This window comes from Stegastes partitus, unplaced genomic scaffold (genome assembly GCF_000690725.1).
Source record: "Stegastes partitus isolate 25-593 unplaced genomic scaffold, Stegastes_partitus-1.0.2 Scaffold516, whole genome shotgun sequence".
NCBI lineage: Eukaryota > Metazoa > Chordata > Actinopteri > Pomacentridae > Stegastes > Stegastes partitus.
The window spans coordinates 160006-173207 of record NW_007578247.1 but is presented as its reverse complement, the minus strand read 5'-3'; the positions used below and the strand labels follow the sequence as shown (position 1 = coordinate 173207).

At 40.2% G+C, this 13202-nt stretch overlaps 1 protein-coding gene across 4 annotated transcripts in view; it reads right to left on the bottom strand.

Annotated features, from left to right (window-relative positions):
- Positions 1–6079, bottom strand: part of slc12a7b (solute carrier family 12 member 7b) — a 62087-nt gene extending 56008 nt beyond the window's left edge. For all 4 annotated transcript variants that reach the window (XM_008287715.1, XM_008287716.1, XM_008287718.1 and 1 more), the window contains exon 1: positions 5760–6079. In XM_008287715.1, coding sequence (XP_008285937.1) covers positions 5760–5994 — 235 coding nt within the window. In that variant the 5' untranslated portion in view covers positions 5995–6079. The remainder of the gene's footprint in view (positions 1–5759) is intronic.
- Positions 6080–13202: the final 7123 nt, after the last annotated feature.

Genomic DNA, 13202 nt, shown 5'->3' with positions numbered 1-13202 from the left:
TACCAAAGAAAGAAGGAAAGTCCTCTGAAAACCCCTCTGTGTGACGAGGAAAGGACACACACCCTCCTCGTGAGTGTTGCGTGTAAACAAGGAGCAACTGGAACAAACATCCCACGCAGGACTGGCAGGGGAGGCAGCGGATTGTGAGGCCACATAGGAACAGATACAGTGGACGCCAGGGCCCAGTTGGTGTTCATGTGCTGACTGCTGGGCTCCAAATAAAGCTGAGGGCAGCACATGACACCTAAGGTGCATTCCTCTTGAAACATGAATACACACACGCTTGCAAACATAATGCTATATGATGACGACAGTCTGAAGATATTTATTTACTCACAAAATCCCATTCATACTCTTGAAATTATTATCAGTGTCTACATTTATTAGATGGTCTACTACTTCTAAAAAAAATCCCACTTTCTGAACTATGCTTCACATACATTTACCAAATGTGATTGTTACAGACAGACACAGTATATATTAACATCAAGGAGACTTTAATACCCTTGACATGCAGCAGATGGTTTATGTATATCAGTACTTGGTGATGTTACTGGAAAAGGATGTTTAAACACCATCTTGATTTAAGAGGTTTTGCATTTTAGAAACCTACCACACAGTATGTACACGGGAAAACATAGCTCATGTGATTGATTTTGTAAAGCCTGTACATGCTCCGAATGGCATGGGGGTACTCTGGCTGTTTCATATTACACTTCGCTAAAACTGGGGAACTTGTAAGAAACACATTTTTTAAAGTATGTCAACATGAAAGCAGCACCAACATTTAGACTTTTAAATCTGAATTTGATTTAAGCTCCCAAAAAGATCTGCTTTTTCCATAATGCAGTTCTTAACACTTTTTCATTAAAACATTCCTGTCTATGCAATGGCTCAGTTTTTAAAATTACATATCTCAGTTTGTAAAGCAGCCTTTTTATTAAAAGAAATGTCTTCTCCAAGCCTTAGCCAAAATAACTCTTATGACATCATTAGATTAATTATTTTAGATTAGATTTTTTTTTCCTCCATAGTTACAGAAGCCATTATACAAAAATGATGTTGCAGGGATCTCATCTTGAAGAGCAAAGCCTTGGAAGAAGCTGGTGTGGCTACATTTGGAGAAAACAGGATAACTGAGCACTAGCGCTGAACAAAAGTAGGAATTATTCATTATTTTCATTATTCATATTATTAAGTGTCTAAGCTGCAACATGTGTCCTTCAGTGCTGCTGTTCAGCAACAGAGGGCTGGTATTACAAGCAAGTTTGCCATAACCAGGCTTTCTTTGTGTTCGTTGGCCTAACAAAACCTAAAATCTCAAGCAGAGATAATGGATATTACGATGATGGTTATCAACATTCTTTAAAAAGGGGAAAACATTTTGTTCACCAGGCTCTGTGTGCGCTCCCATAAAAAAGAGGTTTGGCAATTCATTTGAATCTTCTTCCACGAAAACTGAAAGGATGGCTGGCCAGCGCAAGAGGAACAATGTTTTACAATAAAAGACATATAAAGAATATAAACACTTATTACGGTATAAAGCACTGTTACGGCAAGAGAGGAATGGTAATAGAATATTGTTCATTTTACAAGTTAATGCGTTTATTTACAACTTAGTGCACTCTCAGGGCAGTCACTTATATCCAATGTGACACATTAGAGGTGCTAATCTTTAAAATGAATAAATTTAAAGAGATTCTCAAGAAGTGCATTTAAGTTTGACACTGCCCCATATATGTGGGAATCCCTTTTGTTTTATGTTTTTTTTAGTTCAAATTAAAGTGAAATTAGTTGTATTGATTGAATATTCTTTGTGAATACTTCCAATAGACTAATCAGTGTTCTAATCTGTGTTCTATTAGCTGCAGTACCAGCAGTGTTAAACGGGCCTGACAGAAAAACAAGACAAGCACAGAAACATATAGAATTTTTGCATCACAGGCTGAATGTATGTAGGTTCCTTTGGCAACGTGACACATGCAGTGTGAGCTACTGTAACTGTTAGGTTTCATTTTCTGACATTTACGAACTTACCGCTCAAATCTAACACATTTTCTCAGCAAAGAATCTGTATCAGTCATAGAGAACATGGTCAGGAAAAGATTTGGTTTAGAAGTGGTGCTTCTGACATCCATGACAGTGAAAACTCTGGCTTGAGGCTAAACATACAGTGCTAACATATTAATCATCCTTCGTAGTACAGCCCTGAGGTCTTCACGGTGTTTCCCAAGCACACGGCTCTTCCAATGTGTGAAATGTCAGCGCTGAGTGATTGACAGTCTTTCTCTGCGTAATGTTACATCAAGTTTAAATCTGACACCTTTTGGAGACCCCTATCCCTGCAGAACCTCATTTATCTTTCACTGCCTGCTTAACCTCTCATAAATACAAATGTAATATTGGTCGTTCTGATCCTCTTTGGCACCAGCAGGGTCCATCTTCTCTTCCACCCTAAAACTGCTTCCTGTCATTTCATTAACCATCAATATATTTATTGTATTTCTGGCTAAGACTGCGCTGTCCGCTGTGTATTTAAATAGAAAAAATACATTAAATTATACACAAAATACATTGATATTGATTAAAATGACAATGTTAACACTGTACCTACTTCCCTCACGGATCGTCTTTTCAGGAGGATTGCGCAAGCAATGTGCAAAAAAAAACACTTTTACATTGCTTGAAGGACTCAAGGAGGAGAGCGAGCCAGTGTAACAAACACAACAGCATGTTCTACTCTATTATTTTCATTTCTTCATAACCCCTGCTTCCTCTTTACAATATTTATTACTTAATCACACCCTAAACATGTTTTGCAACCTTAAGGAGAAGTAAAAAGACTACGTTCCACTTCAGCTGTACTTTCAAATGTATGAACACTGTGTTTGAAATTGGTAACGTAGCATGAGGCCCCCTTTTTTGAGAGTCAAACGTAGTCTCAGACGGACGTTTAGCAACCAACAGAGCAAAAACCCTTGAAGTCGCCTCTTTATTCATGACCTCTGAAATGTCAAGGAAAGCTTTATTTCTTTACGTATTAAATAATCAGCTTGCTTTATTCAGAGCCATTAGGTACTTTCAGTTTGGACAATAAAGTAATGACAAAAAAAGAAAAAAGACCTGTCCTAAGAGCATGCTGGTATGTACAAGTTGCTCTGTGCTGCTAAAAATACTAAAAGGTGGTGCCTCTGTAATGGAAAATGCCAGACCATCCGTTATCCAAGCATTATCTAAACTCATTATCCGCTACGGTTATCATCCAGAAATTTAATTTAGCAAAAGCACCCGCACATCAGTAAATAGATTACAACAAAACAAGCAAGTATCCTCCTCCTATTTATCTTGTATTGATCGTAATACATCGTCTGTCACAGATGAAGGCACTGAGGAAATTGTAACCTAAATAACCCACGACAAAGAGTCCAACAACAAGATACCTAAATGATGCATGATTCTTAATGTCCACTTTTCATTATCCAGCGATGATACACTCCTGGATTTTTACACTTGCCATATCAGCAGGCTTTAGACAATATCTCACCCAAAACTTATTGAGTATCAAACCTACTGTTCTTCATCTAATTCTCTTTAGCCACCACCTAAAGGCGTTGGTTCAAATGCAAGTAGAAGATTGTTTAATTAGTCTACAAGATGTCAAAATACAGTAAGGACCCATCACATCTTCAAAGTGGATGTTTTTCCTCCCAAGATATTGATCTTAGCGTTGCAAACCCCTGAGAAGCACATGAAGCTTATCTGCTCCGAAATAGTTACGAGTGTCCATCGTAACAACCACAAGTGGCAGAAGAGCTATAACCATAAGCATTTAACAGGCACATTCTCTGATTGTGACAGTTGCACAGAGGAGACAAACAACAATCCTAAGCACTGCATACATACACTGTCCCAAGTGCAAAGATGCACGTACCCATCTTCTCACGAAGGGAATCTGATTTAGAACAAAATTGAATCTGTGCATTTACATGGAATAGACAGGTTCCAACTTGTCATTGTATTGTGGAAGGGGAAATCATGTGGAAAACATTTTCATGGCAGCTCTGTGTTGACTCAGCCTTCACTTGGACATGCCTACCGCTCTCATGAGGTTTACTATGTCTAAAAAAAATAATGTTTCCACGCTCCAAGTTGAGCGACACATATGAATATGCCAGAGTCTGTACCCATGTTGCATAATATTTGTGTATAATGTATCGTCTATCAGTCTGTGGTCCTGAAATTCACAGTCCTAAGCCACAGTGTTCAGAATTCAGTTCACCTTTTTACACAATCTCGATGTGACACTAATATCTGCTCATATAACTTGCTCTCTAAATTATCTTCAATAGTTTTAGTTAGCCATCCAGCATCTTGTCCTGGCTCCGTGCCCATGGGACGTGTTTCTGTTGGACCTAACATAACAAACATTATGTCAACAGCAACACTCTCCTCTGTCACTATGGTTCATCACCAGAACAACAATAATTTGATTTTTCAAATTCAGGATGACCGTCTTCCTAACATTGTTTCTCTTCTATTATGACAGAAGAAAGAGCCTGTAAGTGTCAAAATATAAGCTGTGTCAGTGGAACAAATGCAACGTTGAATCAGTATTTAGCTAAAGAGCTTACTACAAGAACACACCACAAGGCCCTGGTACATTAGAACATCCTACATTCAAAAGAAACCACATATAGTGACCTATTTTGGCTGCTCAGCACAGTTCAACAAACCTGTGTGTGCTCGACCGATCACCAATCAATACACTCAACAGATTGTCTATGCACACACTAAGCCATCAGCACACTGTAATTTAGCATGCTTGCCTGGCCAGTGTGCCAGGCAATTATTCCAGCACCTTCTAAACACCAACCTGTTGCTATAGAAGCACGCTGTTTGCGAGGTACTGATTGAATGAGACTTGAGAATAAAGCTTAGAGCTAAATTATGGTTCAGCGCTGAAGGTATTATCTGTAACCAGCAACAGCAGCCATACAGTGGGTATTAAACACTATGAAAATACGTCTTGTTTTATATCAGCTTACAATTTATTGTTACTTGGCTGCCCATAGTGAGGTAATGAAACCATTTTGTGATACAGGAGCATCTTACTTTTTATGCTGGGTCATTATTTTATCATTATTATCTTGTGCTCTCCACTGTTCAAGATGGACACAACTAAAATGAATGTTGACGTCACACCAAGGTATCAAAGCCCAGTAATATCACGCGACGCTATTTCTCTTCTCTGCAGGAAAAACTAAGACTTATCTGTTTTAACTCTTATATAAAGAGAGAAAATTTGTGATTCTTTCAAGTTAGAGGGGTGGTAACGCACAGGGAGCTCAGCACTGATCGCCCAGAGTCGTTTCCAATTAGTTAAGACAAACTTTAATTCAGTGCTAATTTTAATTTCCTGTTTGTCGAAAGGAACCGTTTATGCTAGCAAAATCTCCGCGCGCACTCTAAATCCCAAAATGAAGTAGAAATGTTCTCAATGGACCATTTGCTGACATTTTGGGTAAACTTTTACACAAACTACACCAAAATGTTTGACAGTACTCCTAACTTTTTGCAGCCCATGTCACTGTCACCAGGTGTAGCCCGTGTAGCTTGCCACAGCTTTGGGGTGCTGTCCCCCCGACTTCATTACATAACTACAGGATAACCAGAGCCCCGGTGAAAGGCGACGGCTAATCCCCAGCCAGATAGGTGAGATAAGAAGTGGGACACGGAGTCTGTCCCGGCAGCTGTCTTACCGTACTTGTTAGGCTCCCTGTTGTACTCCAGGATAGGAACCACAGCGTTGGGGTCCTGCGCCTCGAACACCGAGTCCTCCAACGTCTCTTTTTCCTCCCCTGTGGCAGCGCCGCCGCTGCTGCTGCCGCCGCCGGTGTCCGGTGCCGGGTCAGCCACTACCACGTCCAAGTGCTCCCCCTCTCCGGCGACCACCCCTCCTCCGTCAACGGGGACCACCACAAATCTTTCGCCCATGTCCCTTCTCCTGTGTTGCCGCACTTTGAGTGGAGGAGCAGCGGCTTCCCTCTGTGAGCAGCCACACGAGACAGCGGACAACAGACACACGCTCACGCGCTGATCAAAGGATTGATTACAGTATAGACGACCCCGCCCTCATCTGTCGCTGATTGGCTGAGAGTGTCGAGGAGCGCTGTCAATCCACACAAGGAGCCAATCAGAGTCGTTGAAATGTGTTAACGGTGAAATGAGCGAGTTTTACAATTTGCATCAACTTCATCATTTTGTCCTTATATTTCAACATTTCTGGCATGAAACGTAACATAACATATTCTCCAAAAGTCTAAAACTAAATAAAATTAGCCATGACTTACTTATTAAAGTTATTTTCTGAAGTAGTTATGCTTAACTTTAAACATACTCTTGGTTATACCTGAAATATACTACTATTGACCGTGAACTTGAACTATCCCAAGCAGCAGAACAATGCAGCTGAGCGGAACAGTCCTTAAAATAGTGCATGTGAGGCAGTGCTGCCCTGCTGTCACAGCAGAGCACATGCCACACTGAACTCATTACAAGCTCCTTTAGTGATCTCAAAATGATGGGTCAATTAACACTCACCCTGCACATCCTCTGCTATCAGTAACCACAAACACAAAATCAACATATCATTCTAATTTAAAAAGTAATGAAGCTTTAGTCATTTGCCAACATCTTGCCATGATAACTTTGGTATGTTACAGCTAAGAATAAATGGTTTGTCAATACCTCAGGATAGAATGACTTCTCATTTTCCAGACATTGACACATAGCCTCCATGCAGAAACAGATTTCAAAAGTCCCTGAAGCAAAGAACATACTTACGAATACGTGAACATAAAGAGGCCTTGCTGCTATTGTTATAAAAATTATCACTATACTTTTTCTTTTTGTTTGTCTACCATACAACTTTATCCACTCTAAATGTGGAGGCTTTGAATCAAGTTCCTGTTGATTTCAGAGAAAACAGACTGTCATCTGGTGCTACAAGTCCCCGCTCAAGATAGTCAACTTAATTTAATTAATTGCTCTCTGGGCAAAGACCCATCTGTTTGCCAAACTCATGGGAAATCCATTCGTACGTCACTCTGATGTCAAAAACGTAGAGGGCTGAAAACATCAACCCTTCATAGAGATTACATAAGCAGCAGCTTTGTGAAAAGCAACAGGTTGCTTCACTGACGGACTGGGACGCACCGTAGGAAAATAGTTTATGAAGCCTGGAAATTTCAGGTCAGTAAGCCAGAATGAAGACCTTTCGTGGTTATGTTCTTGTAAAGTACAGCCCTTGCAATGATGTCAACAAAAAATATCATGCCTGTGGGCTTTTTAGACAGAACTCCAAATGTTTTTGAGAGTGTGATAAATCCATAAATGATTCAATGAAAACTTAAATTTGTACACCCTTCTCATAAAGCTTTAAGATATGACACTCCACTCGCTTGTTGTCAGGGGAGCAGACGGTCAGGGATGGCATGAGCCCTGCACCACAAGCCTTCATTTAAAGGGACTGTTAACATTTCATGCTGGAAAGTCAACCAAACGACTGCAAAGAAATGCAAATGAACAAAATTCAGATGCAAAACAGGCAGAAAAGAGATGACAAATAACTGCTATGATAGACAAATCAACCACAAAGAGACCAAAAACAAAAAAAAGAGGCAACAAAACTACACATGGGACACAAATCCACCAAAGAGAGATATAAAATGATGACAAAGAGACAATAGGACATAAAAATTACTCAAATTATACTGAAAAAAAACCCAACAACGGACAAAATAATGAAAAAAGAAACATAGACATAAAAACACACAGAGGTGGAAGACTGCTACATAAAACAACCAGGAAGACAACCAACACAGAGACACACAAATAACCAGAAAGAGACATAAAATGACTACAAAGGGACACAGCTTGACTTTCATTTAATAACTCTTTGTCTGGTGTGTTGCTCCTGTGTAGCCGAGCAGCAACACATCTGTATAGTGGTCTGTTGTTGTGTGTTCTTGGATGTAGAGTTTTGCACTAACAAATAACAAATGTTTATTTATTATAGTCTCATATTAGAGGATAATTAAAGCCATTTATCTGGCATTTATTTACTCCAGTGATAAACAGTATACTTGTTATAATTGTACAGTTTATTAAAGCGGAAAACTGGAGCTTGAAACTTGACTCTTATCACATTACTACTCATTTTAGAAAATTCTTTAAAGTTGTGCCCACTTCTGCCCCTGTTGAAAAGCTTCTGAACTTTCCCTTGATTGTTATCCATGTGCCTTTTCTAATGGACTTTGGCTACAGTCATTTTCTACTCAATCATCTCTTAAATAAGGCCCGATTGTCTGTCATTCACGTCTCGGCTATCCAAAACTCCTCAGGAGTGACTATTCTGGATGAACTCCAGGAGACCACTCAGACAGTAATTGCGTGAAGGGCGGTGTGTGGACTAAAATAGACAGCTGGCAGAACAGTTGGATGACCAAGGGGTGAGTGGGGGTGGAGTGGTGGGGCTGGGGGCGGCTGTGTTCAGCTTACACAAGTAGTTAAAGTCAGTTCAGTTTGTGATTAAAATAACAGAAAAAGAATTACTGGAAACTGCTTCACTACGCACAGTGTGTGTGTGTAACGTGTTTTCTTGCGTTCTTATGTGGATGTTCTTAGCTCTGACAGTGTGAGACTGAAATACTGGGCTGACAAAGTAACTTGTAATCCTCCACGTCCATGTTGTTTTACTCATCCGCAGCTAAACTCATCATCTCAGTTCAGAATGATTTACAGGCGAGACAAAATGAAATGCAGATTACTTTTTTAAGCTGGGTGAGATGTGGCAGATGTGGCCTTTAACAAACAATCACAGTGTTCAGAGTGACAAAAGTCAGCCTTTTTGGACAACATTAGACTCTGAATGTCCAGTAAGACAGATACGTGATACTGTTCTTTCAGTGAATGAAAGACCTGCTCTGATGTGATCAAGTTTCATTCAATTTAATTTCAATTCAATTTTATTTGAACAGTGCAGTTTACAACACGGTATCACACAGCACTTAACAAAGTAAGGAATAGATCTTCATCTATGGTTTATGTAGTATGAATATGTCACAGGGGGAAAAGAGTTTTGAAGATTGTTTTAAATGTGAAGTCTGTGTTCGCGGAGAAAGATTGATATATAGCTAGTTAACATATTTAGATAGTTAACAATTCTACAATTTCATTTCATTTTGCAGACGCTTTTATCCAAAGCGACGGATGCAACACAAGCAAGGATCTAGTCAGGGTCCGTCTCACCCCATTCCTTTTCCTCCTGTCCTGTGCATGAGCTTAATGTGCACAAGCTCAAACATGCACAGGACACGCTGGAATATTGTTGGTGAATCGGTCCGAGCCACATTGTTTCACATTTACTGAGCACAGGTCTGTGTACAAATATCAGATGTTTTGCCGTGAGGAGATGTTCACTGAATTCTGTTTACCTATTATTACCTTTAATAAATACTGCAGATGCCTGTTTCTGCAAAGGGAATAAGAAATAAATGAAATGTTTATGCATAATAGAATTAAAAAACTTGACATAACTGACATAGTAAGTAAGATTTGGACTTATTTCCTCATCATTTTAATTTCATAGATCAAAAAGCGACTACCATTATTGTTATTCATGGAGCAGAGAAGTCAGTAAAGTTTGCTTCCCTCTGGCTAAATATTTTCTTCATGTGAACAAAAGAGGATTGGATAATGTCATATCGCATTCATACTGTACGTTCAACTCCTGCAGGACTACTATTTGGACTTGTGCCTGACTAGCAGAGCGACAGTAAAGAGCAGGTCTGTGCAGCTGACTGTGATACACATGAATAGTCTCATTAGACACAAACAGCCTCCTCTCCTCCTGTTCTGTTGTCATAGAGCTGCTCCCCTGGGAAGGAACCAAACTAGCTGGCTGCTGAAGGGAAGTTGTTGTTGTCAGGGTGCTTTAGTGGGACACGTTTATCCCTCTTGACCCGGCCTTTTGTTTTTTAATGGTAGGGTAGAAAAAAAATCCTGATTCTGATGTAGCTGTGTAACCTTCTTATTATCACTATCCTGTAATGCAAAATGAAAAAAAACTTCTAATGTTGTCTTTATTTGTGTACTAAGTTTGTTTCATTCTGGTTTTGTCTCTTTCTGCTATGTCTTCTCTTTGCATTACTTGGTCTCACCTTATCTTTAAGTCCAGTTTTTACCAGTACTGAACCGAAGTTTGTTCAGAATTAATGTCTCGTGCAAACTTTTAATGTCCGTGTCAGTAAACCTCACTAATTACTTAAGTAGTTTCCTCTGAATTTCTAGATCTGAAGTGGGCATTCACTCTGCAGACTGAGTCCTCCTTCATAAGGTTTTCTTCCTATCAGCGATCACAGTCGTTTACCGTAAAGCAGCCTCCCACCAGCCCTCCGCAGACTGCTGCTGATGTTAGTGGAGCCGGCGATGCGTTCCTGGACTGTATGTGGGTCAGGGATATAGCATGAAAAGAAGCTTTTTTTCTGAAATAGGTCCCCCACCGCTGTGTCATTGTGCTGCCCTGTCACAGCAGACAGCGGTGGGTCATCAGCAGCACATCCTCGGCTGTGTGCTCTGAACAAATCTCAGAGGCAAATGTGATGTAAGAGTGAACAGAAACGCTGCAGAGGAGCAGAGGCCCAGCTGCCACGCCTAGATGTGTTTGGAGGCAAACGCCATCTCTCCTCCTTCACTTTAATATGAGAAAGGGCTTTTGTTGCACTCAGACTACGTATCATGAAATATTGATATCAGATATAGACATGAGAATGTGTTACTTCTGGAAAACGAACCGCTCCTGAGTACAATGAAAACGTACTTTTATGATCTCATACAATAAACCAGAAAAAGATACATGAGCAGCGACAAAAGCAACATAAAAACAACAACGAAATGGTTTCCAGGACTGTCATGTAGACGTGAGCTTATATGAGAATGTTTGAAAGTATTTAATAATGCCTCCTCTTGTGTCTTGTGAGGCTTCTGGATCTACAGGTTCAACAGATATGGACAGTACAATGATGTAACCTTAGTCATTGTGTTCACACACCACATTTTGGGTTATTTTAAGTTTGAAGTTGTAGCATTTATGTTGCTTTTTATGTTGTGCATTATTATTTTTGGACTTTTCACAACCAAGTTTATTATATAACGAGTTATTTTACCATCTGTTGCAGAGCTTTCCTACTTTATGTGTATATTTTCTCCCCTCCTCGGTGTGGGGGTCCCCTTGTCTGCTGGGGCTGGGGGGTCTGGGTGTCGGTGACCCCAGTGGTCATGGTCTGCGACTCCTCCCGGTGTGGACGGCCCCAATGGTAGCAATCTTCAGTGCCATGCCATGCTTCCCTAAGTTCGGTGGTGAGAGTGTGTGTGTGTGTGTGTGTGTGTGTGTGAGTGCATTTGTAGCTGTCTGTGTATATGTATACATGGAGGGTGTGAAGGACGGGTTTTCTAGTATTTTTTTCTTTTACAATGTTTTTAAATGCTGTAAAGCACTTTGCATTGCACCAGTGTATAAGAAGTGCGATATAAATAAAGTCTGATTGGATTTTGTCTGTATTTGTACTATTTGAGTATCAGTTGGCTTCAGAGTATTTCTGGGCTCCACCTGCCAGCGTTTATGGTGAGACAGATGGGAATGTAACAGTCGCACTTCTACTGTTTAGACTGTGTTGGTGTTGATTAATGAAGACGACTCAAGGAGAAACTGTAGCCCACTTTGTCAATTGGGCGATAACTTGATGTGTTAACCCACAGCTAAAAAAAACCTAAACACAGCTTTGATGATCCATCAGTCATTTAATTCTTCAGCCAAAAATAGTGTAAAAATACCAAACATCTACAATGAAAAAAGAAAATGCTGGTTTTAATTGTCATACATCACTGCAAAGTTTAGTTCTTTGGTTTTTGGACAAAAACAACTACATCGTGATCTGCCATTGTCATTATGAGTGTTTGCATTTTAAAGAGTGAATCAGTGAAACAAATACCTGGCAGAGTAACGAATGATCATGATTATACGCAGTTGGTGATATGATGGGGTGACAGCAATATGACCAAAATCTAGCCCTCTGTAACCTTCCATCTCCTCTGTGTATGTTGGCTGGTGGTAAAGGAGCAGAGTGATGCTCACCTCCTGCTAGTACATATGTACCAACAGTCAATGTATCTATTTTTGTTTGTGTGAAGTTGCTTTCTTTGCTCATGAAAAGTTTACATTTGGGGAAACCTTTGAACTGTACGAGATAGAAAGCTTATTTCTCTGGCTTTTGACGTATCTTTGCTGGACAAATCAATGATAGGATGTTTGGTGGAAGTCATTGTCCTCAGGAGGGGAAAGACTGAAGCTGAGAAGTAGTGATTACAGACGCGGTAGGAGCCGTTCACGGGACTTGTTTTTGTCTGCATGCAGATGGCACACTGTCTGTAACAAGATCCCACGGGCTGCGCTATTCAAAAGGGACAGATGTGTGTGTGTGTATGTGTGTGTGTGTGTGTGTGTGCGTGTGTGGCAGTGACAATGCGAGTCACAGCTGTGGGAGTGAGCAGTCAGTGACAGTTAGACAGACCCAGATATGAGAGACTCCAGATCCACCACATTGTAGACCAAATCACTAAACAGATGAAGAGCATTGACGAGTGATCAGACATGTGGTTTGGTTGTGAACGCTGCTCCTGAACACTCTGATCATCTTTCTAGATTTCTAACTGAGTGTCATTTTATTTCTGCTGACAACAAATGTGGAAAAGCCACATTGCAAGATTGTGTGAAAGAAGTTTCCCAAATCAACTATAAAGGGACTCCATTATCAAGTGTGTTTGAGCTCATAAAGTCCAGTATTTTTAGATCTACATCTTTTTCTGTTCTTCAAGCTCTGTGCTTCATTTTTAAATGTGAAATTAAACAGATGCTACATTAAAGTGCCAGCGTAGGTTTAAGTCAGTATAAAAAGAACTGTGTGTCATACATAACCTCCTTAAACACGCAGTGCTCAGAGTGTATGGATTCAGAATGAACTGGATATTTATTAGTATCTTTAAACCACATACATCAGCAGGTGTTTTGTGTCTTCTCTGTGATGCTCTTCCACAGCTTCACCTTCAGCTCCTGCTTTGCTCGTCTGGTCTTCAGCAAGAAGAAC